The sequence below is a fragment of the Bacillus rossius genome, chromosome 1, assembly GCF_032445375.1.
Source record: "Bacillus rossius redtenbacheri isolate Brsri chromosome 1, Brsri_v3, whole genome shotgun sequence".
NCBI lineage: Eukaryota > Metazoa > Arthropoda > Insecta > Phasmatodea > Bacillidae > Bacillus > Bacillus rossius.
In genome coordinates this window covers 223,816,315-223,843,949 of record NC_086330.1, presented here as the reverse complement: position 1 = coordinate 223,843,949, position 27,635 = coordinate 223,816,315, and the positions used below count along the sequence as shown (strand labels likewise).

At 36.0% G+C, this 27,635-nt stretch overlaps 1 protein-coding gene across 1 annotated transcript in view; it reads right to left on the bottom strand.

Annotated features, from left to right (window-relative positions):
• LOC134527323 (plasmanylethanolamine desaturase 1) overlaps positions 1-27,635 on the bottom strand; it is a 143,450-nt gene that overhangs the window by 76,916 nt on the left and 38,899 nt on the right. The window contains exon 2 of the mRNA XM_063359892.1: positions 22,801-23,012. Coding sequence (XP_063215962.1) covers positions 22,801-23,012 — 212 coding nt within the window. The remainder of the gene's footprint in view (positions 1-22,800; positions 23,013-27,635) is intronic.

Here is a 27,635-nt window from a genome sequence, read left to right as displayed (position 1 = left end):
AGTGGATTTCACTTATATTATCAAAATAAAATAATGAAGATACGTAATGGTATTTCTCAATAATAATGTGACTTTAGCCCACCACACACAGAACGACTTTCCTTGTGGGATTGTATGCATATTTGTTTGTTACACAATATTCCTTCCTTCTTCCAAAGTGACTTGCAGTGAGGCGATGTAATGTTCACACTTACTTAATAGTTCATTTTCAGGAAGATCACACCCTTGTACATCAGTAGCTTGCCCTGATGAGGATCCATAGTCAACATTTGGTTTAGTCGATTGGAATTCACGCCGTTTTATGTTCAACCGACTATCTTCTTGGTAAGCCAGTTTACGCCGAGTTGTGACGTGTCCAATCTTTTTACGAATGACTTTCTTGTGCATTGAACCAGGGCTCCTACCTGACATTTTTTTGAAAGGACTCTTCTCCCAAGCTAAACCTTTCTTGAATCTTGTCCTGCCATGTAAAATTTACGCTGAAAAGAGCCTTGCTGTGTCTGTGTGTAGGTAATTTATTATTTTGCATCCATTAAATTTGGCAACGAGGCTCGTATAGAATTCTGCCGAATTACTGGTTTTGTTTTCTTTGAGATACCTGTCACAAAAAAAAAGTCTTATTAAAAATTTACAAACCTTTCATTTGAACAAGATTGTTTTAAATATGAAGCATCTGTGTGCATAATAGTGTGAAATCATGTCTCCCATAATTATAAATGAAAAATCCCCGATGGCAGCCAGTCGGAAAGGTAGATTTTGCCGTACAGCCTACCAATATAAAAAAAAACTTTCTGAAAAATTTGAGAAGTTTCAATAACTATGTAAAATCTTATGAATATTGTCAAGTGGCTCAAAATTATCATTAATTTATTTAATTATTTTATTTGTTGGAAATACAATTTTAAATTCTTTTCTCTAGTTCAGGTCTTGGTTTCCCTCACGCTCAGATGGTGTAACACCTTTGTTGAAATTTGGGTCTCCGCGGGGCTGAAAGAGTGCGAGTCTTGCATGTATTTGTCTGGGAACGCAGGCATGACCGTGTTTCAGCCAGGCCAGCAGACACGTTGTTTGCTGCAGTTCTAGAGAAACGCGGCGCAGACTTGTTTACTGTTTCTTTTGAGGCCAGCTGGGAACGAGGTTGTGTGCACTTGCAGTGCGCAGGCAGTGTCACAATCTGGTGGCCGGTTTTCTGACTACGTGGACATCCCGGCGTAGGCAGCACGCGGCCGGCTTGTTGTAATAACTTTACGTGTTTGGAAAACACAGGAAAACTTCCCGTCAGGATGTTTTCCCCGTAGGGGTTTTACGGCCAAGCAAATGGTTTAAAAGAGATGTAAAATGTTTTCGAGGGGCTGTAATCCTGTGGAAGGCTGTTATGCTGCCCGGCAGTGCGACGACGTGGTAATGGTTAGGTGAGTGCAATCAAAATAGCGTCTGCGTGATGCCTGAGTCTTAGCCTTCAGCAACTTCATGTTTTTTCGTAGTTAAATTTAAAATTCTCTTTTGATGTAGTAGTTGCTCTCTTAAATAATTTGTTTTAAAAACTTTGTGTTATTAACGTGTAAGGAGTTGAGAACTAAAGTTTCCTTTTTATTATAATATAAGTATAAACTCAGTAATTTGTTGGTATCGCGATCCTTGTATTTTCATGTTTATGATGACGTTATAGACTTAAACTAAATAATTTCTAAAGTACTTTTCGAGGTAGTGAATCTTCTTGATAATTTTTATAATGAAGTTGCGGAATTAAGTAATGACGTTTAGCATCACTAGGTGGCCTGGGAGAAATGACAAGAATAAATAATGTTAATGTGTTAGTTCTAATAATGGAATCATAATCTGAATGTTAGTTAGTAAGTTATTTCTTTATGGGCCTTTAAGGATTGTAGAGGTTGTGGAAGGTGCCACATCATTTGTCAATGCTAATTATTTAATGGGTACCAATAAATTTTATGTGTTCTATTGTTTTTAGGTTTATCTTATTTTTCTCAGTATCCTTATTTTCTATTATTGTATAAGAATACACCTACTAAGATCAATCGTCAGTGAAACGCTCTATGGCTAGTTAATGTATTGAGTTTATAATTTATCTGAGCTACATTTTTTTAGAAGAACCCCCCCACGAAAGTGATACGTGACAGAAATGGTGGAGATCGCCGGTTAGTAGGTATAAAGAATGTTGGGATACTGAAAAATAAAATAAGATAAGAGTGTTATGTGTGGTCTAACATTTTGATTTATTTTAGTGACGAAGAAGAGCATGCAGTGAAGCAGGTGTATTAAGATATATGTGTAGATGGAATTAATTGTTTGATGATAATAATGATTTATTTTAGGTTATTTCAGGAAACCAGTGGGAGCACGCGGCGGATGTGTTGCGTTGTTAGTCACGTATTTTTGCTATTAATGTTACTGTATTTTTGTTTACATTTTAAGAAGAAAAAAAAATATAATTTTTAGTCAGTCATGAGCTATGGTCAGGTCACTTATAAGTTTTACTAAGTTTTAATTAAGTAAATTCAAATTCCGGGCTACTTTATCATTTAAATAAATTTTGTTATGAAATGAAGAGTTTGTGTGGGCTATTGTTTCGTGAATGAGGTTAAGAAATGTTTTAGACAATGCTTGTTGCGTGGGAGTAAAGTCGTGTGTCATGGAGCTGGCTTGCTACGTGCGACGGGCGCGATACGCAGTCAGGCAGACATGGTGTGGTGGGCGATCAGCTGGGCGCTGACCTTGAGCAGCGGACGGCCTGGCTCGTCACGACTCGGCTCGGTCCGGCAGTTTCCGACGGGCTGACGTCAAGGGGACAGCAATGGCACACACAGATAAGAGTTTTATAGTTATTTCTTTTTTAATGTTTTGGGTTATGTGCATGATTGACCACACCATCTATTGTTTTGTTATAAGAAAAATTAGTAATGTTAAGAACAATAATTTTAACAGATTTAATTAATTTTTTTTCGTCATAATTAATTTTATTTTGGGCGAAAATTAATTTTTTAATTTTTGGATCACTAGGAGGTACACTATAAAATGGATAAGCCCTGAAAAAAAAATGGTGAGGATGATTTATATGTGTGTAGAGGGAATTAACTCCAGGGAGGGACCCTAATGAGAGGGTTTCAGTTATTGTCCAGTCAGTGGAGCTGAGCTGGGACAAGTTGAGGTGTTGTGTCCCTGGGAGAGTAGGGACTGTAGCGCAGACCCATAGGAGATGGGCTGGCTACGGAATTAAGGGTCAGGAGAACCCTGAGTTGTTAGTAGCATGGGGCAGGATATCCCCATGGTAGTCACAAAGTGTTTATCCTGTATGGGATAAGGTACCATTTCAATGAATTTTTGTTGGTGGGGATAGAGTCCCCTGTGTAGTGGGCCTATAGCAGATAGGCACTACAGCGAAATTTTTGGTTGTTCTGGAGGTAAATTTCCTGGGTTAAGTAAGAAATTTGATTCAGTTAGGAAGAAGGGAAATGAGAAACATTGCTGTAGTGAGCTAGTGTACCTGCCTAAGTGTCAAATTGAATGTTACTAAATTAATTTATGAGAAAGTTTTTTTTTCTGTTAGTAAATGATAATGGAAGGGAGCTAAATGAATTTGTTTTGAGTAAGGTGTTTTAAGTAATGAAATAAAATAATGTGAAGTAAGTTGAATAATTGGGGAGGAGTTTCTTTAAGAATTTAGATAATTGTTTTCATATTTTATTGAGATATTCAGCCAGTGAAGTTTAACTGTGTGAGAGATAGTGAGATTTTAAGGAAATTGGTTGTCTATTAACAGTGGCGTCTCGTCAGGGCAAGCAAGGCAAGCAGTGCTTGCCCAGGCAGTTTCCAGACATTGTATTTTTTAAATAAATATTTTATTCAGAATAGTATTTTACTTTGGCTCGTGCAGTTAGGTGTATGTATTTTTTACACTACCTTCTTGGGACCCAATACTGTGCGCTGTGCGCTATAAAAAAAGAACTCGTTGACACAAAAACATGCTGTTTTAGAAGCGTTGCTAGGTTTAGAAGCGCTGGTAGGATCGCTTTCAGCAGGAAGGCTGCCGCAGTAGTTTCCTTTCGGAAGGGGGGTGGCATGGTACAAAGGTTCAGAGAGGGGATTGGCTGGAAAAATACGCGGTAGAAGCTACGAAGGTAACGCTTTCTTGCCGAACTGGAGCGAACATGGCCGAAGCAGACGGTAGAATTTTTCCGCCGACTGCTTCGGCTATGTCCGGTACAGTTCGGCACGGCAGGTGGCGATGTCGCGTTTCAGTCGGCGGTCGTCTCTCGGGGCGCGCGCATCTCTCCCGCGGGCTGTTGGCTGGCAGTGCGTGGGGGATTTGTGGGCGTACGATGATACTACACTCCCACTTAGTATATAAGTAATGTAGAGTAGGTATTTTACTATCAGAATAATGTAAGTCAATCATTATTTTTCAAAAATAATGTATTTAAATAAAATGTCAATTTTTCTACCTGTGGAATAGTCAATGTTCAGTTAAGAAAACTACTTAAGTAGCACCATTTTGTACCTTGAAATCCATATTTTCCCGGTGGAGGGCCCCCAGACCCCCCCCCCCCAACCTCATCATGTTTTGGTGTGAACGGAGTTATTGCTTCCCCTCATGTAAACCTCACGCCTCGCCACTGTCTATTAATTAGGAAGAATGAGATTTTTGGATTAAGAGTCAGTAAGCATAGTTAAATTTATGACATGATATTTGTTGACAGTTTACAGTTAAGGAGAAAACAGAATAAGTTATCCATTTTTATTTTAATTGTTTGAAGATAAGATTATGAATTTTTTTTCAGATTTTAAGAAAATAGAGAGAAAATTTAATTGATTTACATTAGTTTGGAATTATGGAGGTTTAATGTTCTGTTAGCCCTAACTTGATGGTCGGATCCCAAAAGAATGCCGTAAAACCGATAGCCATTTGAGAGGTATACGGTAGGCGCTTGAGTAGAGAGGGGTTGTGGGAAAACTCCTTGGGACTGATGGCAGATCAGGGGCCCTAAATAGTGTGTGATGCTGTAAAACCAGTGCGGGAAAAGCCTGGTATGCTTAAATTTTTGGGAACAGGTTATGTAAACCTGGGGTTCCATGGGATTTAGTCATGTTAGCTGCTGTGGCACATATGAATTTCCAGGCTCCATAGTAAATTCAATGTTAATTTTTGTTTTCTTAAAATAATAAATATATTTTTTTAAGAAATTGATTTGGAACAGTGAAGACAGACCCCGAAGAATAAGAGTTGTCATGATGTAAGAAGGTGGTAGGCCTAAAGGGTACAGGCACCACAAAGGGGAATTGCATTGCATAATTAAATAGAAGGAAACTTGAGAAATTTGAAATTTTGTTGTTGGGTTGGACACCCATAAGAAGAGTATCTAGGCAGAATTTGTATTGTTATGAGATGTCTAATTTAATTTAAGAAAAAAAAAAGAAAGTTTAAAGATGCAAAGTAACATTATTATTGTAAAAATAATTGAAAGAGATTAAGAGGTAGAGAGAAAAAGGTAATAATTTTTAGAAAGCACTAAAGTTTACATATGGAAATTAAGTAACTAAGAATGAATATATAATGAGTTAAGTCTAGTGTAAAAGCTTGTTTCTTTTGTTAAGTTATGAGTCATAAGTAATTTTTTTTTTGAGAGAGAATGTCTTTGATAGGAAAAAGTAGAAACTTATGGGAATTTCAGGGTAACATAAATAATGTAATGAATAATAAATAGAGGATAGGTCTTAAGTTAAGATTAACATTTGAAGCAGAATGTGATTGAGAAGGAAAATAAGTAGAAGCAAAAAAAAAGAAAGAGCATTTTATGGTAAATGAATATTTTTTTTAAAAGAAATAAACAACAAATAAATTAGTTTTTTGATGCAGAGGAAACATTTTGTTTTAACTAATGAGTTATTTTGTTTGTGCCTAGTACTAATTAGTTTTGTAAAGTAGTGTTTCAGGGACTGTGGATGATGATGCTGGTGGCACTCCAGGGAGGACCTGAGGGCACCACCAGTTGCTGCTGTGTCGAGTTGCAGTTCCCACCAGACGAGCCCAATCAGATGGTTGTTGCATACAGCCTTGCATGTTGTTAAGGTGAAATTATTTTTAGATATTTGTTTTATGTTGGTTATGTTTGTTGAATTTTGGGCTAGGATGTTTAATACAGTTTTTATTTCAGCTTCCATGAATTATTGAATACCAGGCGGGACCAGAGCGGTTCTTTCTAACAAACCCTTCAGGAAAATTAGAATTGCAATGCATGAAACATAACAATGAATCTTTATTTTTAGGAAGTGGAGACATCCTCGGAGCTTTGGATATAGAAGTACCTTGTGATTGTCGTTTGTATTTAAACCAATAACTTAAAATTAACGAGTTGTATCCATGTGATTCTTTAACGAAATCTAAATCTCAATTAGTACATGTAATACCAGCTGCTTGGACGAAGTTACGCAAATTGAAAATTTTCCCTCATCCTATGTCAACACATACAGTTTTTCCATCTTTAATGGATTGTTTAGATGACAATTGGCCAACTTTAATACCACATTTAAATTTTTCTTTGTCAAAATTTGAAACCCCTTTAGACCCGATCCATTTAAGAGAACCAGAAAACATACCTAGATTTGTTACAAAAAACTTGCAGAGTATTGCGCTTTCCATTGTAAGTAGTGTCTTATTATTGATTATTGTTAAAAATCCATATCTAGTAGGTAATGGAACGCTACCATGAGTATCCGCCTTGGACAATGTTACTGCCCTTGGCCTAGAAATAAGTGTAACTTTGATTACTGTGTTTTTGATATGTGGAATGTTGTTATTTCTGTAACTCAAATATCTGAGGAATCTGAAACCCCTCAGTATACCTGTAGAAATGTCGGCTCCAGTAGAAAATTATGTTCCTTCTACCAGTGGAAAGTTAGAATTAAAAAAAAGACACACTAGCCAGAGATAATGGTTGTGTAGCTAAGTTATCCAGTGAAACTGGTGAGGAATTGAAAGTAACCATTTCTGTTTGTGATGATTAGTAGTAAATGAATTTTGTTCCATGTAAAGCTTTATCTATGATTAGAGAATTAGAATTTGACTAATGTTGATGTGAAGGGGCATGCGCCCATAAATAATTTTTATAGAACCAAATAACGATGGAGGAAGAATACCAGGTTCAATAAGGGTAATTATGACGTCAGGACTAATCATTGAGAATGTGGGTGAGATCCTTTCCTTATTCCCATTTCCACCATAACCCCCGCCTTGTTTTTTTATTATTCAAGAAGTGAAATTGGTAGTTATCGTCAATAGAAGAAAATGACTTTTGAGGAGGACTTGTTGAGTGCAATTTCGAAGGGAGTGCGGTGGTGCAGCTCAATCCAGAATACTTGTCCCTTCTCGAGTTTGGAGAAGGCGCGTCGTTAAGGGTCAGCCAAATACTACGTGGGCCAGTTGGGAGAAGAGGACCTTCATCTACCCATTGCTGCTGGCTGGCGCCCATATCGTCGAATTGTGTGGTGAAGCACGATTACCAGGAGTATCAGCGGTTTGGGAGTGGCCATGTCCAAGGACAGTGATTACTCATCGCGGTAGGGTGTGGCCCCCCTAACAACGACTTTATCTGGAAGACTAGAATTATCCGTAGTTTGGAACTACTGACCTGACTTTCAAAACAAAATGTACAGCAAGACAATGCCAGTGTAGTTATAAACTTTCAACCTACCTGTGGACACATTCAAGTTTTTGTTGTTAATTTTCCTATTAGGTACCTTACCTTATCCTTCGTCTACGAAAAGTGGGGTAGGCTTTTCAAGAGTTTAAATATTGCAGATGAGTTACGAGTTTGTTTTATGAATAGTTACTTGTTTTAAGAATCTTTAACAGTTTTTTTTTGTTGATACCTGGTATGACCCTCCTTGGTTAGTTGTGTTGATCTCATGACTAATTCTAGATAAACACATGAAAATACGTCATTAATTTAAAGAAGATAATTTAATTGTTTGATTTGTTCACTATTACTTTGATATTTGAGAGTTTTTTTATGAGTTGTTTGTAATTGTATGACTCCTGATGCTGCTCATGTATTTTGTGTAGGAATGGTGTTGTGTACCGTGGATGACGGGCAGTTGGGACGAACCATGGAGCTAATATACAGTAATACATCTGGAGAGGACAAGGGAAGGCCAGCAAAGGATGCGAGGTGAAGCCGGGTATCGGCGTTTATTCCCTGCTTCCTACGCTGGAAGAAAACGAAAACGAGCCAAACTTGTCTCGCGCGGCCGTAAAATCCTCCAAACTAAACTCGCAACAGCTCCGAAACTATCAAAACAATCAAACTGAAAATTTTACTGGATTATCTGTAAACATTCTTCCCCACATCGCTTTAATCTTTTTTTCGAAACATGAATACTTTCATTTTTAAAAATTAAATACCTATTTACTGCCAAATTTTTTTGTGAATACGCAGAGTAAATTTCAACATCGAGGAAAAATTTTTGTTTGCAACTATAGGTGGGGGACACCTGCGTATGAAATTAGGAAGAAGCTTCAAATTTTATTTATATACCACTCTTGACGCATTCAACCCCATACTTTTATTTTTACAGAGAGTTGAAGTGGGAATAATGTTTCAGTGGGTAACACTACCGACATATATCTTCGTAACGCACTTCTTTTTGTTATTATACTTCTCAAATTTTATAATTTCATACACAACGTTTATAAAAAACTAATTCTTACTTACTTCATTTAATCTATTACAAATCTCTTGTAATATACGTGTATTAGTAGACGTTAGAAGTCTTTTCAATATCATGTTCATGTTCCAGTCTACTTACTCAACCAACGTAACATGCAAACCTTAGCTAAACACTGGTAGAGAATTGATTGTAATAACTGTAATGCTATGCATATACTGACAATGTAAGAAACTTTCAATTTTATTAATTGTTTGCATAAGAATTAATAATTTTAAAAAATCATAGAATAGGCCTTTATAGACTGAAAACGTTTCACGTAGTTTCAAGTAGCGTACATAAAAGTTTTTAAATATATATAATTACCAAATATTGTTGAATATATTTAACATTTTTATACATGTTACAACACACATATAATAACAAGCCTATATAGGATATAAAAAGACAGACGCCAAATTTTATCATTTTGTATTTCTTTTCTCTGTGTGAATAAAATAACAGTTCTTAACGTAGTTGCTAATACATACTGTACTATATTTCTTAAAAAAATATGAAAACCCCTGACATCGTCACCATAACAATGATAAATTTGCAAAATAATTAAGGCACGTCTTTTAATGCTACGAAGCACACTTTTAAGAGAAATGTTTTAAACTTATGTTGGGATTTATCTAATATCTTAAAAGCATTGTGAAACCGTTCCTTTGAGGGAAACCTTAATATACCGAACACCATATCATCCTTTAATCGAGTTAGATTTTCGCTTCTTAAGACCCATTTGTCTTCAAAATGCACTGTACACAATGCATGGTTCGGAGACGCAGTCCAATTTTTCCGCTTTGTCGCTTTTTCCCAGATCTGTCGTTGATCGTCACGTTTTGGAAATCTATGAAAAAAGTAAAGAATTATACTTACAACTGAAACAACTTCTCTTTGTTAAATAGTTTTCTTAGGTTTTTCTTAAAGTTCGAAGATTAGTTACTTCCGTTTAAAAAATTTGCCACTTTTTTCTGATGCTTCAAAAGTTTTGGGAATTAATTTAGTTAACAAATGAAAAAAAAAATCTTTAATACATGTGAAAAGCAACGCCATCCGGCTTGGAATTCCATCAATTTGTACAGCCATATGCGCTACAGGAAATCACCATTGTAGCCGCACACCAGCGCCACTCAAACCTCAAGGACAAGTGGGCTGGGGCTGCGTTTGCAGTAGAAATACGCTCTCTTCCTCTTTCTTTTCAACCCTTCTTCGCAACCGGCTGGCTTCGCTCTCGCCCTACACATGTCCACTCCAGATCTTCTTACATGCTCCTTGGGACGAACGACATCGGGATGGACCAGCTGGGAGAGGCAGAAGTTGGAGTGGGGTGTGATTCTGCAGCTCACAGTTCCGCTGGCTGTTCCTGTCTCTGCCCTGAGTTGGTTCATCTCTTCGCCGTATCCCTTCTGGCTGCTTGCTGTCCCAAGCAGTGCTAACATGTGAAATTTTGTATAACACACTTGTCCTCCGAGAGGAAATTGTCAATAAGTGCTAGTAGAATTTAGAGTTGGTATTTATACAGAAGCATCAAACAGTGTAATCACTATTTTTAATTTATAACTGTAAATGGATCACATAGAAATGATAGAAACAATTTTTTTTAAAAGTAAACTTAAGTATTCCCCAAGCATTGTTGTAAGCTTGTGGGGCACAATCTCCTGCCGCCCGGGGTGATGTCACGTGGCTCAAAATTATCATTAATTTATTTAATTATTTTATTTGTTGGAAATACAATTTTAAATTCTTTTCTCTAGTTCAGGTCTTGGTTTCCCTCATGCTCAGATGGTGTAACACCTTTGTTGAAATTTGGGTCTCCGCGGGGCTGAAAGAGCGCGAGTCTTGCATGTATTTGTCTGGGAACGCAGGCATGACCGTGTTTCAGCCAGGCCAGCAGACACGTTGTTTGCTGCAGTTCTAGAGAAACGCGGCGCAGACTTGTTTACTGTTTCTTTTGAGGCCAGCTGGGAACGAGGTTGTGTGCACTTGCAGTGCGCAGGCAGTGTCACAATCTGGTGGCCGGTTTTCTGACTACGTGGACATCCCGGCGTAGGCAGCACGCGGCCGGCTTGTTGTAATAACTTTACGTGTTTGGAAAACACAGGAAAACTTCCCGTCAGGATGTTTTCCCCGTAGGGGTTTTACGGCCAAGCAAATGGTTTAAAAGAGATGTAAAATGTTTTCGAGGGGCTGTAATCCTGTGGAAGGCTGTTATGCTGCCCGGCAGTGCGACGACGTGGTAATGGTTAGGTGAGTGCAATCAAAATAGCGTCTGCGTGATGCCTGAGTCTTAGCCTTCAGCAACTTCATGTTTTTTCGTAGTTAAATTTAAAATTCTCTTTTGATGTAGTAGTTGCTCTCTTAAATAATTTGTTTTAAAAACTTTGTGTTATTAATGTGTAAGGAGTTGAGAACTAAAGTTTCCTTTTTATTATAATATAAGTATAAACTCAGTAATTTGTTGGTATCGCGATCCTTGTATTTTCATGTTTATGATGACGTTATAGACTTAAACTAAATAATTTCTAAAGTACTTTTCGAGGTAGTGAATCTTCTTGATAATTTTTATAATGAAGTTGCGGAATTAAGTAATGACGTTTAGCATCACTAGGTGGCCTGGGAGAAATGACAAGAATAAATAATGTTAATGTGTTAGTTCTAATAATGGAATCATAATCTGAATGTTAGTTAGTAAGTTATTTCTTTATGGGCCTTTAAGGATTGTAGAGGTTGTGGAAGGTGCCACATCATTTGTCAATGCTAATTATTTAATGGTTACCAATACATTTTATGTGTTATATTGTTTTTAGGTTTATCTTACTTTTCTCAGTATCCTTATTTTCTATTCTTGTATAAGAATACACCTAATAAGATCAATCGTCAGTGAAACGCTCTATGGCTAGTTAATGTATTGAGTTTATAATATATCTGAGCTACATTTTTTAAGACGAGAAACTCCCCCCTCCCCCCCCCCCCCCCCCACGAAAGTGTGACGTGACAATATTTCTAGAATATCCAATCTAACAATATATTGCAAATTAATTGTTGGCTCAACAATAATATATGTATGGGATATAAATCCAATCCAACAATACATTAGACATTCATATTTACCTCAATATTAGAAATGCTGAATTTCATAGGACCTAGATCGGAGAAAATACAGTGAAATTTTCTGTAAGTCGCTCTGCGAAATCTAGGTACCTAAAAACAATTTCAGGAGAAAAAAAATTATAGTCACGTACAAACTTAGCATGCTAAATGATTATATTTTGATTAGTAGTGTTTAAGTCTTTATTATTACTAACATTTCTTTTCTTTATGCTTAATTATCTTAAAAAATATATAACCCTTTTTCACAGCTTATGGCTTGAATTCCACTAAATGGAAAAATTTGGTTGGTAGAATTAATATGTATGTTTATTATTGGTAGTCAATATCTTTTCTTATAAAAGATTATTTTCAGAGATAAAACTTTTATTTTAAAACCATATATAGATACTCTTTAGGGGTTGAAATTTGCAAAATAATAAAATTTTCGTTGGTAGTTTTTGAATGTTTATTATTAGTACACATGGTATTTTACTGCGCGGTATTAGATTCGGAGATATAATTTTTCAATTTTCAAACCATATCTATCCCTTTTTCACCCATTGGGGTTGAATTTCGAAAAATGATGATTTTGTTGTTTATAGTTTTTGTGTGTTTATTATTGGTTCCCATTATCTTTTGTAAAACTTAATTAAATTCAAAGATATGATTATAATCATGAACACAATTTTCACTCCTTTTTAATCGCTTAGGGGTTGAATTTAGTAATTAAAAATTGTGGTTATTAGTTCAAGTAAGTTACGTTTATTATTGGTACCAAATATCTCTCATTTTGTTACATTAAATTTGGAGATTTAATTGTTAATCTTAAAACCATATTTACGCTTTTTTCGCCCCTTTAGGGGTGGAATTCCGCAATTTCATATAGCATAGTATATACGATATCCAAAGACCTTTGTTTAAAAAAAATTATCAAAATCCCACCAGTAGTTTTCAATTGATGCCGGAACAGAAATACAGACAAATAGACAAACAGAAAAAAATTTTAAAAACTATATTTTCCAGTTCAAAATAATGTAAATAGGCGTTTAATAGTTGTTTCGTCAGTACCTTTGTATAGACTTTTCATCTCGAAAATAGATAATCCATAGATTTGGTAGCCGAGGTAATTTCCCATGTTACAAGAGGTAAACAAGCTGTGTAACCTGACAGACACAAAACTAAAATAAATAAATAATATTGATACTTGAAAAGAAAAATTAAACAAAATTACTTAGTTAAGTATTAATTGTGAAGCATACGTAATTAATAATAAAAATAATAAAAACATAATAAGTAATTACTTACGCATATAGCGCCTATCTGAATTGTCCAAATGCATTAGCAGTCATGATGGTTAATGTGCGAATAATAAACTCAGAGCGTTAAATTATATATTTGTTCATACAATATTAATACTTTATATATTATTAAATATATTTTTTACTCAATATTTGACGGTTATGTTCCAAGAAAGACAATTCTCAACTCCGTTGTATTGTTATTTAATGCGTTATATTATGTCCTTAGAGGGAGAAGGGGAGGGGGGAAGAAAAGCAGGCACATAAAAAAGAAAAAAAGAGCACTTATTTGAATTCCTTATACAAATACTTTCGTTGCAACATTGAAAAAATGTTAACTGCTTTCGTATGAATGTGCCATATTGTTTACGATTCAAATGAGTATGACATGGAAACAAAATGTTAAAGGACAAAACAAGAACAGCCTTTAACTTCAAAGCTTCTGTGAGGTTAATTAATTTTGATTTATCTAAGTCACGCTATTTATGTGTCAAAAGAAACTTGAGATGGATAATAAGTTACCTAGTATGAACTGTAGTAATTATACTTCACATACATGGGTAAAAGGAGGGGGAAGGGTGCTGTCTTCCAATTAACCGAAAATGTTGAGTTTGTTAGTAACAAACCTGCCTATATGCGACAAAATATATTCATATTTAATAACAAATATTAAAACATAAGTTACAAATCAAAATAAATTTTATAAAATATCGGGAAATTTTGAAACTAGCCCATGCGATTAGTAATAAAAATATTGAACAAATGATAGTAATCAATCACTTGCATATATAAATATATACAAATAATATTATGTTATATATAAGACATTTTCCAAACAATCACAGAAATTTCCAAATGTCGTCCCTACCACACTTAATTAAGCAAATCTCTGCCTAGTATGCCTACTAAGGAATACCCTAAAAACTATTAATTTCAATCATTTGTGTAACTTTATATATACTTATAAAACTATTTTACAAATTGCGGTAATAAATAATTTTAGTAATAGTGTCCATGAATAAGAACGAAATAAAAACAAGTGAAGCACTCCTTTCTGCGAGTGGGATTTGATGACAATGGCTTCAAGCTCAATGCTAAACCACCCTAGCTCCTCTCGATACTAGGCTGCCAGGTAGGGCCTACATAAGTATCGCAATAGGGCATTCATCACACAGCACATAAATAAAATTTTAAGGAGTGAATTCTTTCAGCAGCATACACGAAAACACCTTTTCCATTACGTAATCGCATATCACTATAAATACGGCTGAGAAACCATACAATTACCATGTTATGTGTACTAAGGTTGTATACAAATTGATGTTTTGTTTTGATTCATAAACCATGTCAAAATATGAAACTAAACTAATAAAAACTACAAGTCATTTGTACGATTTCAAAGACGACACGTAGACAACATGGCATACAACGTGCGCTCAAAAAAAAACTGTCATTGCAATCTAGAAGTAATAGTCTTTCCAGCACAGCATGTACATAGCAATGAGACAAAACAAAAATAACAAATAACGTATTTTTTTACTAAACATAGGTGATGGTGAATAGACGTCACTTGCTCCTACTATGCAAGTTATGAATAACATATTTTCCAGTAAATTCTGTTTGTTTAATTGTTTTGAAAATATATTAACTAAATTTGCACTTTTTTTGTGAATATGCTGATTCATTAGCATCTGAAACAGAGTTATATTTAAAGATCTTTCTTTGTGTATTATACTTTTACGTAATTCATTATTGTACATTCCACGACATATAAAAATCGTTCCTAGTTTACACTCATACCTATGACATTCATTCAAATATTGTGGCAATATGGATGATATGATTAAATGCATTTTGAAAAGTTGTACATTTCATTGGCTGTTACACATTAAATCAATCTTTTATTATACTTCACTTGTTCCCATTTAACTTATTAGGGGTTAAGCTATAGATGGTCTGGGCGAATTAGCAAAATATGCACACTCTCGATGGAAGTATTTTCACTGCATTCTACAAACATGTTAATAAAACGACAGATTCAGTTGGGCACATATTATATAAAAATTGAAAATAGGCATGAAGATCTCGGAGGCTATTTTAACAGTAACTTTTAAACACTGAAAATGTTTTTATAAATGCATATGTATAATCCTCTGTCTTAAATTATTTTAGGGTCATCGTTTTTAGGACGACTTAAAGTGAAAATTCCAGCAGGCAAGGATAATAAAATTTTGTAAGTTCCTTTTGTTAACGCTTGTTTTTATATATAGCAGCAATATTAAATTAAGATAATTCGTTCGCTAGTTAACCCCCCCCCCCCCCCCACCTCAGGAAAATATTACATCATCAACCTCTCTGTTAAAAAATTATTTAAAAAATACAATCCAGTTGCATTCTTAGACTTCAACGTTGGGAAAGCAAACCGTATGTGCTGCCATCTAATTTGTGAATTTTGTACTTTGTACTCATTTGGAGAATGGTTCCAACATTTGTCAACAGTTGGTATAGAGATGTTCATTTTTTTCAATTATATAATTATGAGTTGCTCAGCATCATAATTTACGTCAGAAGAGTTATAAAAGTCAGTCCAAACATAATTTTTAATTTAATTGTAGAGATTGATATAATTATATTTTTTTTTTGTAATTACAAAACTCAGTATATGATTTAATCTAGTGTGAGAAACTGTTAATCGAAATAATAATGTTTAAAGCAGGATGGTACAGGTCTTCTTTAATCAATACATTGATCATAAAACTTACAGAAAATGGAAAAATATTAAAGAAGCAGAGATCTAGAAGATTCTTGGATGGTTGGTTATTATTGTACTATATTAGCCTTAGGCTAGTTGTAAAATTAAGTAAATGCTGAGCCTTGATTATGTAGTGTTGCAGAACCCTGCCCTCCAAGATAAATAATTTTCTTTTAAACTTCTTTTTTGTATATGTAAGCAGTAATAAGTCAATGTTTTTTGAGTGATGTATAAGTTATGAAACAGTATAATCAGAAGTTATGGATACTAATATATGTTATTTTCACTTGCTATGTTTTTAAGAAGGTATTTATTATTTTATTGGACATTTTTAATCATTACTATTTTTTATGTAATTATTCACAAAGAAGTCGCTGTACTAGAATTTTATCTGTTTAGGCCTACTTATTCAGGTAAAGTAATTTGTTTTATGATTATTGTTCTTAATTTTAATTAACGTGTTGCAACATGATTATAGAACAAGGGATGGTGTCTGGGGTGATGTGTAGAAAGAGAGAGGCATAAGAGACCTGTAAGTGTAAGTGAGAAAGAAACAGTGCTTCCCCGCCAACCGAGATAAAGACGGTAATTTCCACCCTGCGTGGGAACTGAGTGATAACTGCTCTCTCACGGTGTGGGAGGGAGAACGAGAATGGGAGTCCCCGATTTCGATGTGAAATTGAAAAGAGATAGATCAGGGGAAGCCCAGAGTTCTGTATGTACAAGGTTTTTTCATGTATTGTAACTTGTTCTGTGATTGGCTGGTATCTGTAAGTGTGAATGAAGCGTGCGTGTGATTGGTCGGTGAGGTCATGTGACGTCTACCCCCTGCGTGGAGGAGAGTGTGGCAGGACTTCACCAGTCGTCTGTCGATCGCTGCCCCAGTAGGTCGCGTTCGGTGGCTTCTCGCCAAATTATGATGTAATTTGCTAATGGATAATTTTACGTTGGTGGTCAGAGCCAGGCCGAGTATTAAGTCAACCTAATTTGTTTTATTTTCTTTCGAACAGTACTAAATTAGAAATTGCGGCCACCTTCGTCGGCATTCGGCTTGTAGCAAAATTCGTTTTCGCTGGGTGCGGCCATGTTTAAGGCCGCACTAATTTCGTGTACTAGTAAAAACATTACTGAAGGACGCTATTTTTATCGTTAATTCTCATCATGCGAAATACGAGCAATTTTCGACAGTCAGATATACATGTGGAACGAGTGAATGAACCATTGGAAGTGTTTGGAATCGTTGGTGCATTCTATTATGAAAAAAATAAAAACAACAAAATTACAATCGGCGTTCAACATCTGTTTATTTTTTGTATATAACGAACCGTTATAATTTTAATGTGATATTATCAGCCGAGTTGTTCGTCGAGTTAACACCGGGAACGTTGAAGTCTCCAAGTATCAATAAGTCATCTGAACAGGTTATAAGTTTATCTTATAAGTCCTCAAAGTATTCACAGTAGGCATTTGCAGTAAATATTTCCAAGAATTTAAAATTGGGAAGATGAGGTTTTAATATTTATCCACATGGCTTCAACTTCAGAGGAGTCGAATATATGAATAGGTTTAGTTGATATGAATTTATTTTTGTTAATATCTTTTAATGCACCGCCACCTCATTTCTTGTTAGTAAGTTGTGGATTCCTGTTTGTATCAACCCAGATTACAGCCTTCCTCATGCAATCCAGTAATAACAATTTGTTATAATTTTTTTGTCAAACTTCTGGTTAGGTTTTCAAATGATCTAAAGCTGTTTCTTTTTCGAAGTTATTGTAAACATAATTCTCCGGGTTTATTGTTTTTATTTTTAAAATTCTTAAGTTTATTTTTCTCGTAATTTTTTGCTGGCTTCTTTGTGTGGGAAGGCATGCTGACATGATTCTCCTTCGTTTTTCCACGACCGAGGCTTTGTTTCACACGCTAGGTGTGTGAGTCACGGTCACGGGAGTGTGAGAAAGAGACAAAATCGCTGCGTCGTGGGAACATAAGTAAGCATTTCGTGGACGCTTCTGTTGCTATGCGCAGTGATTGGCTGAAAATTACGTCAGCGAGCCCAGGACACTGCCCGCACGAAGGAAATGAAGGCTGTAGTTCAGTCACTGTCCGAGCGCCGGGTCAAGCAGACCGTGGTCGGGCGATGGCTCCGTGTATTATTTTTTTTATGTACAGTTAGTTTTTTTTTCGTACTCTGTTGTACGAAATATAGTGTGATTTTCACATGAATGAATATAAAAACCGGTAATCCATCGAACATTGTGTATAAATTTCTTCTTTGTTCGTGACCTGCAACCTGTATGTTCCACCCATCACCTAATTTTGAGCTAGCCGGAGGTGGTGAGTGGTGACATTTGGCGGCCCAACGTGTGGCTGGCACGGACTTCTACACGCCCTGAATTAGTAAAATTTTCAAAGAAAATTTTTTTTGTCTTTAAAAAAAATATATGTCAAGAACTTCAAGCTAGGTATTTAAAAATCCATTAATCATCGGCTGTGCTGTTTACCGCCTGACTGTTTCAACTAGTGCTTTGTCCACGCGTCGTAAAAACCATGGGAGACCGAAGCGGCGAGATACAGCGGTGTCCAGTACGCAGAACTTCGAGATCGTCGCATCACGGGACTTCGAGATCATCACATCGTTTTCACATGCAGAACTTCGCGATCTTCACACACAGAACTTCGAGATCGCATCGCGGGACTACATGGGACAGGGCAAAAAAAAGCAAATCAACTAAGGTTGTAATTTTGAAACTTTTTTTTGTAACACGGTTAGATAGATTTCATTTTATTTGGTTACAGTGAAGTGGAAAACCACAGGATTTTTCAGGTCCCCAAGAAATATATGGTAACATGGAACATCCTGCAGGGCATATTAAAGTGAAGTTATGGGGGGGTCCAAACAGATGATACAAATGTTAATTGCAATACAACAACAAATTGCACAGGGGCAACACAAAATGGAGTGCATGTCACAGGAAGTCCGACAGGAATTTGTAAATGTAAGAACTCAAATTAAAAATATGCATGCAAATGTAAACAATCAAATTTCCGCATGTGCATCAAAGGTTGAGATCTGTGAATCACAAGTGGAAAGGGAATAAGCTAATGTAGAAACTTGTGAAAAGGAAGTAATAGTGTTAAAAGAAAATATTGAATTTGTCGGGCATGATGTACATGAACACGTAAACATTGGGAATAAATGTGAAAAGTTCCGAGACGAATTAAACAGGGAATGGTTGGACAATGTGGAGACAAAATTTAGTAAAATAATAATGGACATGGACATGGGATCAGAAGTTTGTGTAAACAGATGACAGAGGTAGAGACTGAGATGAAAGCATTCTCAGACAAACTTAAGGATGAGGTTGCTGAGGATGTAATCAAGGAATTTAATGCAGATTGCAGTGAAGTAATAAAAGGACATTTTGTGATAAAAGGACATATTTTTCAAAACATAAACAGTGATTTGCCAAAATGTGGTTTGTGTGTACTGAATAGTTTACAAACTAAAATTTTCACACTGATCCATGTGGAATCTGGACACCATGGAGTGAGAAAAACTGTTGAACATATTCAGGGGTTTTGTGTGTTAAAAAATGTATACCAAACTGTCGCCAAGATTGTAAACAGTTTTTTGTCATGTGCACAGACAGAAGAAAGGCATGGGAAATGTAAAGGGGTGATGCAACCTCTGGAAACAGTGTATGTAGATTTGTTTGGCCCACTGCCTAGATGGAGGGGTGGAGTCAAATATAGTTTTGTTATGTTCAATGTTTTTTAAATTTGTTTTAAATTTGCCATTTTATAATGTTTTTCAGAAATATTTTTTTTTACTTTGATTTATGTACATTTTGATAATGTTTTGTATTTTATAGGGTTTTTGTATTTGAGGTGAATTAGGTTGTTGTTCCTTTGCATTAGAATAAAAATCACAATCAAAGGTCTTCAAATGTAATTTCAAATTATTGATTTTAGTAAAAGATTTATCACACTCATAACAAAATAGCTGTTGGTGGAATGGACTCTTAAAGACAGCTGTTCTTCTCATGATGTTTATTGCAATAGCTGTGAACTGTCGCAGGAGCTTGTGCTGAAGAATTATAAAGGACAGAATAATTTCCCTCACTTGTATTTACATTTTCCCACAGATTCCCATATTCCTCAAAGATTCCTCATATTTTCCACTAAAGTACCTTACAGAAGTAAAGTAGTTGTTGATTTATCAGCAAGCAACTAACATCTGATTCAATAATAAAAAAAAAAATATTTTTCTTAAATAGTAATGTACAGTTTTTAATTCATAATGAAAACGCACATAGTGTTTTGATGAAACAGAGAATTTTAAATAAAAAAGAACTATCTGCTCTTACATTATAAGACCTACAAAGAGTTCACACATACAGTAGGCTATCAAACAATCGGACACATGCATGCAGTCAAGTAGAAACAAACACTTGAGAAACACATGCATTACAATGTCACCATTTATTAATACTTTTTACAACTTAATTTTTTACCTCAGGCCTCCACCCACACTTTACTAATCTTATTTCATCATACAGTGTAGTTTTCTGTAGATATAATGTCAAATTATCATACCATATATTTAAAATAGATCATGCAACTGGTCACTCAAGCTCGATGTAGTCGTACTCAGTACCACTAGTGGTGGGCAGTGAAATCCATACCTGTCACCTATACCATAATTTCATAGATATACCTGGGATCAGTTCTTACAGGTACAAGTGAAATTTGGTGAAATCAGCTACCTACAGTGATAACAACATATAGTGAAAAAAAACACTGTTCACCAAATTAAATCCTAGCAAAATATTAATAAATTAGATGAATTCACTGTGATCTAGCGACCAAAAGCTAAAGCTCGTTCATGTAGTTTCTTATATAGCCACCAGGTACCATTGCTGCTTACCAAAAGCAATGTTTGATTACATCGTGAGATTACTTTGACTTTTGTAGGCCCTATACCACTCAAATTTTGAGCTCTGAAGCATGGGAAGCATGGCAACATTACTGCGTTATAACTAATTAGTATTCGGTGAATACTGTAATTCTGTAGTATTTTAAAATTGATATGTTTAAATTTGGAGGACAGTAGAGTACAAATGTATGGAAGAAAGTGTTATAACTAGAAGCCTTTTTCGGGAGTTTTTTAACCCAAGATACTAACCAAAAAAATGTTGCGGTTTACAGTACACCTATTCCTCATTTAGCACGTCTTCAGACAGCGCGGATTCATTTAGCGCGATGTGAATTTTACTGCCCCAGTCTTGAATAGAACATCTGTCAATTTCAATTAGCACGAAATCTCGGCAGGCAAAAAAAAAGTCCAGCACAACACCACGAAGCCTGTTTCAACTTCTGTAAGCAACAGATGTGCCGTGGGATACACTTAGCCAAACAAGCATGCGCAGGTCTGTCTACGCTAACTGCTGTTGTACAAAAATCAACTATGGCACGTTAAATTGTGGCTATGAAGTGTAAAGGACCAAATGTCTTTACGTCCGCGCGTATGCCGCCATGCCCTACTGTTGTCACCTGGCCACAAACCGGGTCGTGAACTCAGACTAGCCAGTGGCAGGGAATTCACTCAGACAAAAGCAACATCTGCCCTTTCAGCTGCCGGTAACTGTACATGCTTGATCACTCATAATGCATCGTGTTCAAGTATTTGAGACAAAACTAGAAGTATTACGGCACGCAGATTGTCATGAAGGCCACGCTTATGTTGGTCGCACTTTAGTTTCAAGCAAGTCAACTGTGCGCACAATCGTACAAAATAAGGACTCTTACCAAAAATTTATATAAGTCTGATGCTGTTGGTTGTACTAGTAGGAATATATTTGACATTAGATACCGGAACAGAAATTAACAGATGAAACACGTGGAAGAGGTTGTTAAGTGGATGTTGCAATAAAAAAAATAATCATTGGCCTGATAGGATTGGTGTAAACCAGGTGGTGATGCGTGAATAAGCACTTTAATTTTTGAAAAATTAAAATATAATTATCCGGACAGTAATATCAGTTTCACTGTTGGTAAAGAATGGTTTGGAAAGGTACGTGACGTGAGTTTAAGGTCACGCCCGGGCGGGCAAGTCAGCTAGCAGACAGACGATAAAGTACATAACCACGTATCTCCCATTACGCAGTGTCGTATTTGTCACACAAAGTGCGATGGGTGGCATATAAAGATAAATGGTGCGACATATTTATAGTTAAGTGTTATTAAACTCATTTATATTACGTAAAGTATATTTTCCTCTACAATTTTGGAACACATTAAATAGATTAGCCTTGCTATTCATGGAAACTAATGCTTCAGAATACGCGGTTTTGAATAACACGAGCATTTTTAGGAATGAATTAGTCGTGCTAAGTGAGGGATAGGTGTATATGCAAACGCATTTTGTCATTTAAACAACCACTTCAAATCTGAGAAAACATATGCAACACAAGCATCCAACAGTAAACATTGACGTTATAACCCCTTCAAAAGTACTGCACCTGAATGAGGTTAAGAGTTAATTTTATTTATTTAATACTTATAAATAATGTAATTTTTCTCATGCAACTGTCAAATATTTAAATTTTTTGTATAAAAAAAGTTTTTAAATTTAATACCATACAACTCATTAGTTATACTTTACCTTTGCTTAAACTATTGGAGTCTGGAAATGAAGATGATAAATAGATCCAACAATCAGTCCCCAGTGGACGATGTCAGAACAATGATCATCAATAAGCCTACAGCACTCGAGGTAACTTACCTTGCCGATGACTGGCAGCTTGACAGAGTCCCAGGTGTCTGCACCCCAGTGGACGATGCCAGAACCCATGTCCGCTGTCACTATGCCACACAGTGTTTCCTGGCAAATCATCAGTGACCGTCATTAAGCCTACAGCACTCGAGGTAACTTACCTTGCCAATGACTGGCAGCTCGACAGAGCCCCAGGTGTCTGCACCCCAGTGGACGATGCCAGAACCCAAGTCCGCTGTCACTATGCCACACAACGCTGCTATCACAATGGTGCTCATGTTCTCTAGGCGCAGGTGGTACAAGATAAAGATGAAGTTTACCAGCATCAGTGTTATGCATATACCAACGCAGATACACTCTTGTATGCGTTTACCTACAATGATACAATCAAGCATTAACTTTGTACTTTTTATATGTCTAAATGACAACATTACTATTCTTTAAACATTTTATTTTTTATTCCTTAAGATATTATGAACTTATTATTTAGTGCTACAGGACAACATATTCTTACTTTTTAGTAACACATCACAATTGGAATAATCATTACTTCCTTTAAACAAGCTGCAGTAGACTGTATGGAAGGCATATACACAAGGATTAGTTTGGTTGATGGGCTAAAGAAATCACATTTGGACCTTTCAACTGTCTCTCCCAGTAAGTTATGCTAATTACCTTACAGTAGTGCCAACATTGGTATGGTGGGTTGACTAAGGCCCAATCTTGTCACATCCAGGCAAAGCATGTATAGATGTTTGGTATTTTATCTTGTGTAAATAGTTAATGTGTCATCTACTTTACCAAAGGGTAAAGCCATGACTAACAAAATGCACTGCAAATAAACATGGCGATGCTTGATATAAATTAAAGTTTATATCAAATACTCAATTTTGAATAGAGATTTGGCACAATATACCCATCAGGATATTGATTTTTAAGACACATTGAAGTGTAGATATTAGGAAAGTGTGTTTTATAAACTTTGCTTGAAATTTTTTTATTGTAACTTGATTTGAATATGATAGAATTGGTGCTTTTCACTAAACATAATAGAGAAACCACAATATTGGACAAGAAAGATGACACTCAGAAAAACAAGCCAAAATCAGTGATATTTTACTCTATGTATTACACAAACCACACAGAGCATGGAAGGAATTAGTCAGAAATAATATCATGGCACAGACGAACAGAGTGTGCTGACAACGATACAGTTGTAACAAGAATGAAACATAGCGACAAAACAGATGGACCCAATGATACAAAAAAAAACACATCATTGTCTGTGGCATGATATTTTTTCTGACTACTTCCTTCCACGGAATTCTCTGTACTATTTATGCAATTTGTAGATTTGGCATTGCCTGATTTTGACTTGTTTATTTGTTTGTGTATTTATCTTTCTTGTCCATTCTTGTGGTTTCTCTATGACACACAGTGAACACCAGCAATGATGGCATAGGTCTATAATAATGTTTTAAAAATACGTTGTGATGTATTTGTAAATACTAACAGCCAATTATTTTTATGTAAGTTTATTTTTACAATCAGCATAGAATAAATGCTAGTGGAATCTGATCTTACTAATTAATGAGTGAGAAAATTAATGTAAATTGCACAGTTATTCACATTACTTGCAATAAACACATATAACTGCCATAAACAAAATAAGAAATATAAAAAAATTCATAATTTTATGTAGAAGTCATTGATTAATTTCTAATATTTTAACTACTCTATTATTGTGAGAGTTGGCAATCCTGAGAACAAGTGAGTGAGAGAGGAAGTAGTGTGGAGGATGTGTTTGGAAGCATGGTAAAGAGTTAAGTGTAGAACTGAAGATGTTGGAATTGTAAACATAGTGAATAAAGAGTTTGGTGCTAAGTGGGATATCATTATTTATAATATTAACAGGTTATGGGCCCAGATATGTAAATGTATTAGGTGAATACTGTTGTGTTGAGGAACCTAGCGCGCGCTCAAATTTATCAAAATGGCAGATAAGGTCGAGATGAGCAACATTCAGAAGTTTGACGGGAATAATTTTTCACAGTGGAAATTCCAAATTGTGTGTGCTCTTAAGGCAAAAAGATTGTTTGACGTTGTGAATGGGACGTCTAAAAGGCCGGTAGATGAAGAAAAGCAGGAAACTTGGTTAAGAAGAGACGCAAATGCTATGTTTGTATTGACTTCTGCAATGGAGTTCAAGCAAATAGCTATCATTGAAAATTGCTCTACATCATTTGAAATTATGGAAAAACTTAACTCTGTTTACCAACAATAGTCCGAGTTTAGTAAAATGGCATTACTGGAGAAATTTCACCGTCTTAGGTTGGAGCCAGATGATTCCATAATTACTTATATTTCTAAGGTAGAAACATTAGCGAAGCAAATCAGAGAGGCTGGTGAGAGTATGTCAGAGACTGCCATTGTGACGAAAATATTAAGTACACTTCCGAAAAAATATAGAAATTTTCGTCAAGCCTGGCTGTCTACAGATGAAAGCAAACAAAACATACATAACCTTACCACCAGGCTTCTTGATGAAGAAGCTAGCCTGACGGTATCAGACAAGAGGAGTTCGGAATCGGCTCTAGCAGTGGCAAGATTCAAGAATAGGAGAAGCATTACCTGTTATAACTGCGGAAAGGAGGTGCATATAGCCCGCAGCTGTAGAGAACCTTCTCAATACAAGAACAAGTTTCATAATGCCAATAGATACAATGACAAGAGTGCCTTCTTTACAGTGGTGAATGAAGAAGAGGCCTGCATAGTGGATGAGAAAATTTACTGGACCATGGACAGTGGGGCTTCGTGTCACATGACATTTATTAGAGACATTTTGGAAAATTTTGTAGCTGTAAATGATACTGTAAGCCAGGGAAACAGTGCAACGCTCGAAGTGAAAGGGATGGGAGATGTCAGGATTGAAAAATGGGTGAACAATGCTTGAATCAATGGTACTATTACCAATGTACTGTATGTTCCAGAATTACGAAGAAACCTACTGTCAGAAGGGGTCATCACAAGTAAAGGTATGAGAATAGAAAAATCAGGCATGCATGTTCAAGTTTATAATCATAGTGAACTTGTAGGTGTTGGTGTAAGAGGAGAGAATAACCTCTATAACATGAAATTTAAGACCTTGAAGCCAGTTAACAGGGAAATTAATGTCACTCAAAATGAGTTTCAACTTTGGCATGAACGGCTTGGACACATTAATGTTAAGTACTTGAGTGAAGTTCCTAAGGTTGTTGATGATGTGAGTTTTAAGGGCAAGCAAGATTTTGTTTGTGAAGGATGTATATATGCCAAGCAGCACAAACTGCCCTTCTCTCGAAACATGGTTAGGTCCTCACAGCCAGGAGAAGTGATTCACTATGATTAATGTGGACCAATGCCTGTACCCTCAGTTCGTGGTTTCAAGTACTTTGCAATATTTAAGGATAACCATTCAGGCTTTGAGTTTGTAAGATTCTTAAGGCATAAAAATGATGTGCTATTCCAATTAAAGCAAGTGATTAGAATATGTGACACCAAGTTTGGACATCGTGTGCAGCGATTGAGAGTGGATAACGGTACAGAGTTCATCAACACTGAGTTTCAAGAGTATCTCTCAGAAAAGGGAAATGTGCTTGAAAGAACTGCCCCGTATACTCCTGAACAAAATGGCAGGATCGAAAGAGAGAACAGAACTGTAATGGAAAGTGCAAGATCTATGATGCACTCCAGGAATGTGGCTCTGTACCTATGGGCAGAGGCAGTAAACACAGCTGTTTATCTCCTGAATCGAACACCAACCTCGGGCTCCTCTGAAACACCATATGAGAAATGGACAGGGAAAAGGCCCTCACTAAAACATGCTCGAATTTTTGGAAGTGAGGCATACGTATTGGTACCATCACAATGTAGGGATAAATTGGCAGCAAAAAGCAAGAAAATGATCTTTGTTGGATATGATGGAGAATCAACCAATTACAGACTATATGATTCTGTGACAAGAAAGATAACAGTGCCAAGAAATGTCATATGTGAAGAAAAATTTACTCAACCTACAGATACTAGAAGTAGTGCTGGTAAGATTACAGTCCAGAGTGAGGACATGGCCGCTTACCAAGAGATGTCTCCAGAAATTGATGAACTACGATCTGAAGATGAGGATCCATTTATTGGCTTTGAAATACCTGAGGGAAACAAGGATGGGAATGAACAAGAGACAATAGATAGTAAACTGGTGACGGACATAAGATCTTAACGACAAACTCAAGTACCTAAGAAACTTATGGACTATGAACTCCATCAGATAGAAGCACTAACTGTTGGGCAATACCCCTCATCTTCAAACCCCAAGACTTTTGAAGAAGCGATGTAAAATGGGTGGGAGAAGGCAATAAAGGAAGAAATTGAAGCTCTAAATGAAAATAAAACTTGGGAACTTGTTCCTGTGCCAGAGGGGATGAATATTATAGACAGCAAGTGGGTCTTCACTGAGAAGACTGTAGATGGAAAAGTGGAGAAGAAAGCGTGATTAGTTGCCAGAGGATGTTTTCAAGAGGCTACTGAAGATCTTTATGCTCCTGTTGCTCGAATGTCCACCATACGAGTTATATTGGCAGTTGCTGTGGAAAAGGACCTGATTATTAAACAATTGGATGTGAAATCAGCATTCCTCAATGGGACATTGAAAGAACCAGTGTATATGCATGTTCCCAAAGGTGTTAGTAGTTTCAGTGTTTCAGGTGTATTAGAGTCAAAGGAAGAGCATGCAGTTGTATGTAAATTATCTAAGGCTTTGTATGGTTTGAGGAAAGCACCCAAATGCTGGAATGCAACATTAAAATGATGCACTCTCATCTCTTGGGTTCAAACGTTCAAGTGTTGACTCATGTCTCTATTTGAGTGAGAGTGCATACTTACTGATCTATGTTGATGATATATTGATTGTGTATAAGGATGAAGAGGTTGTGTTTAACATTGTCTCAAAATTGAAGAGTAG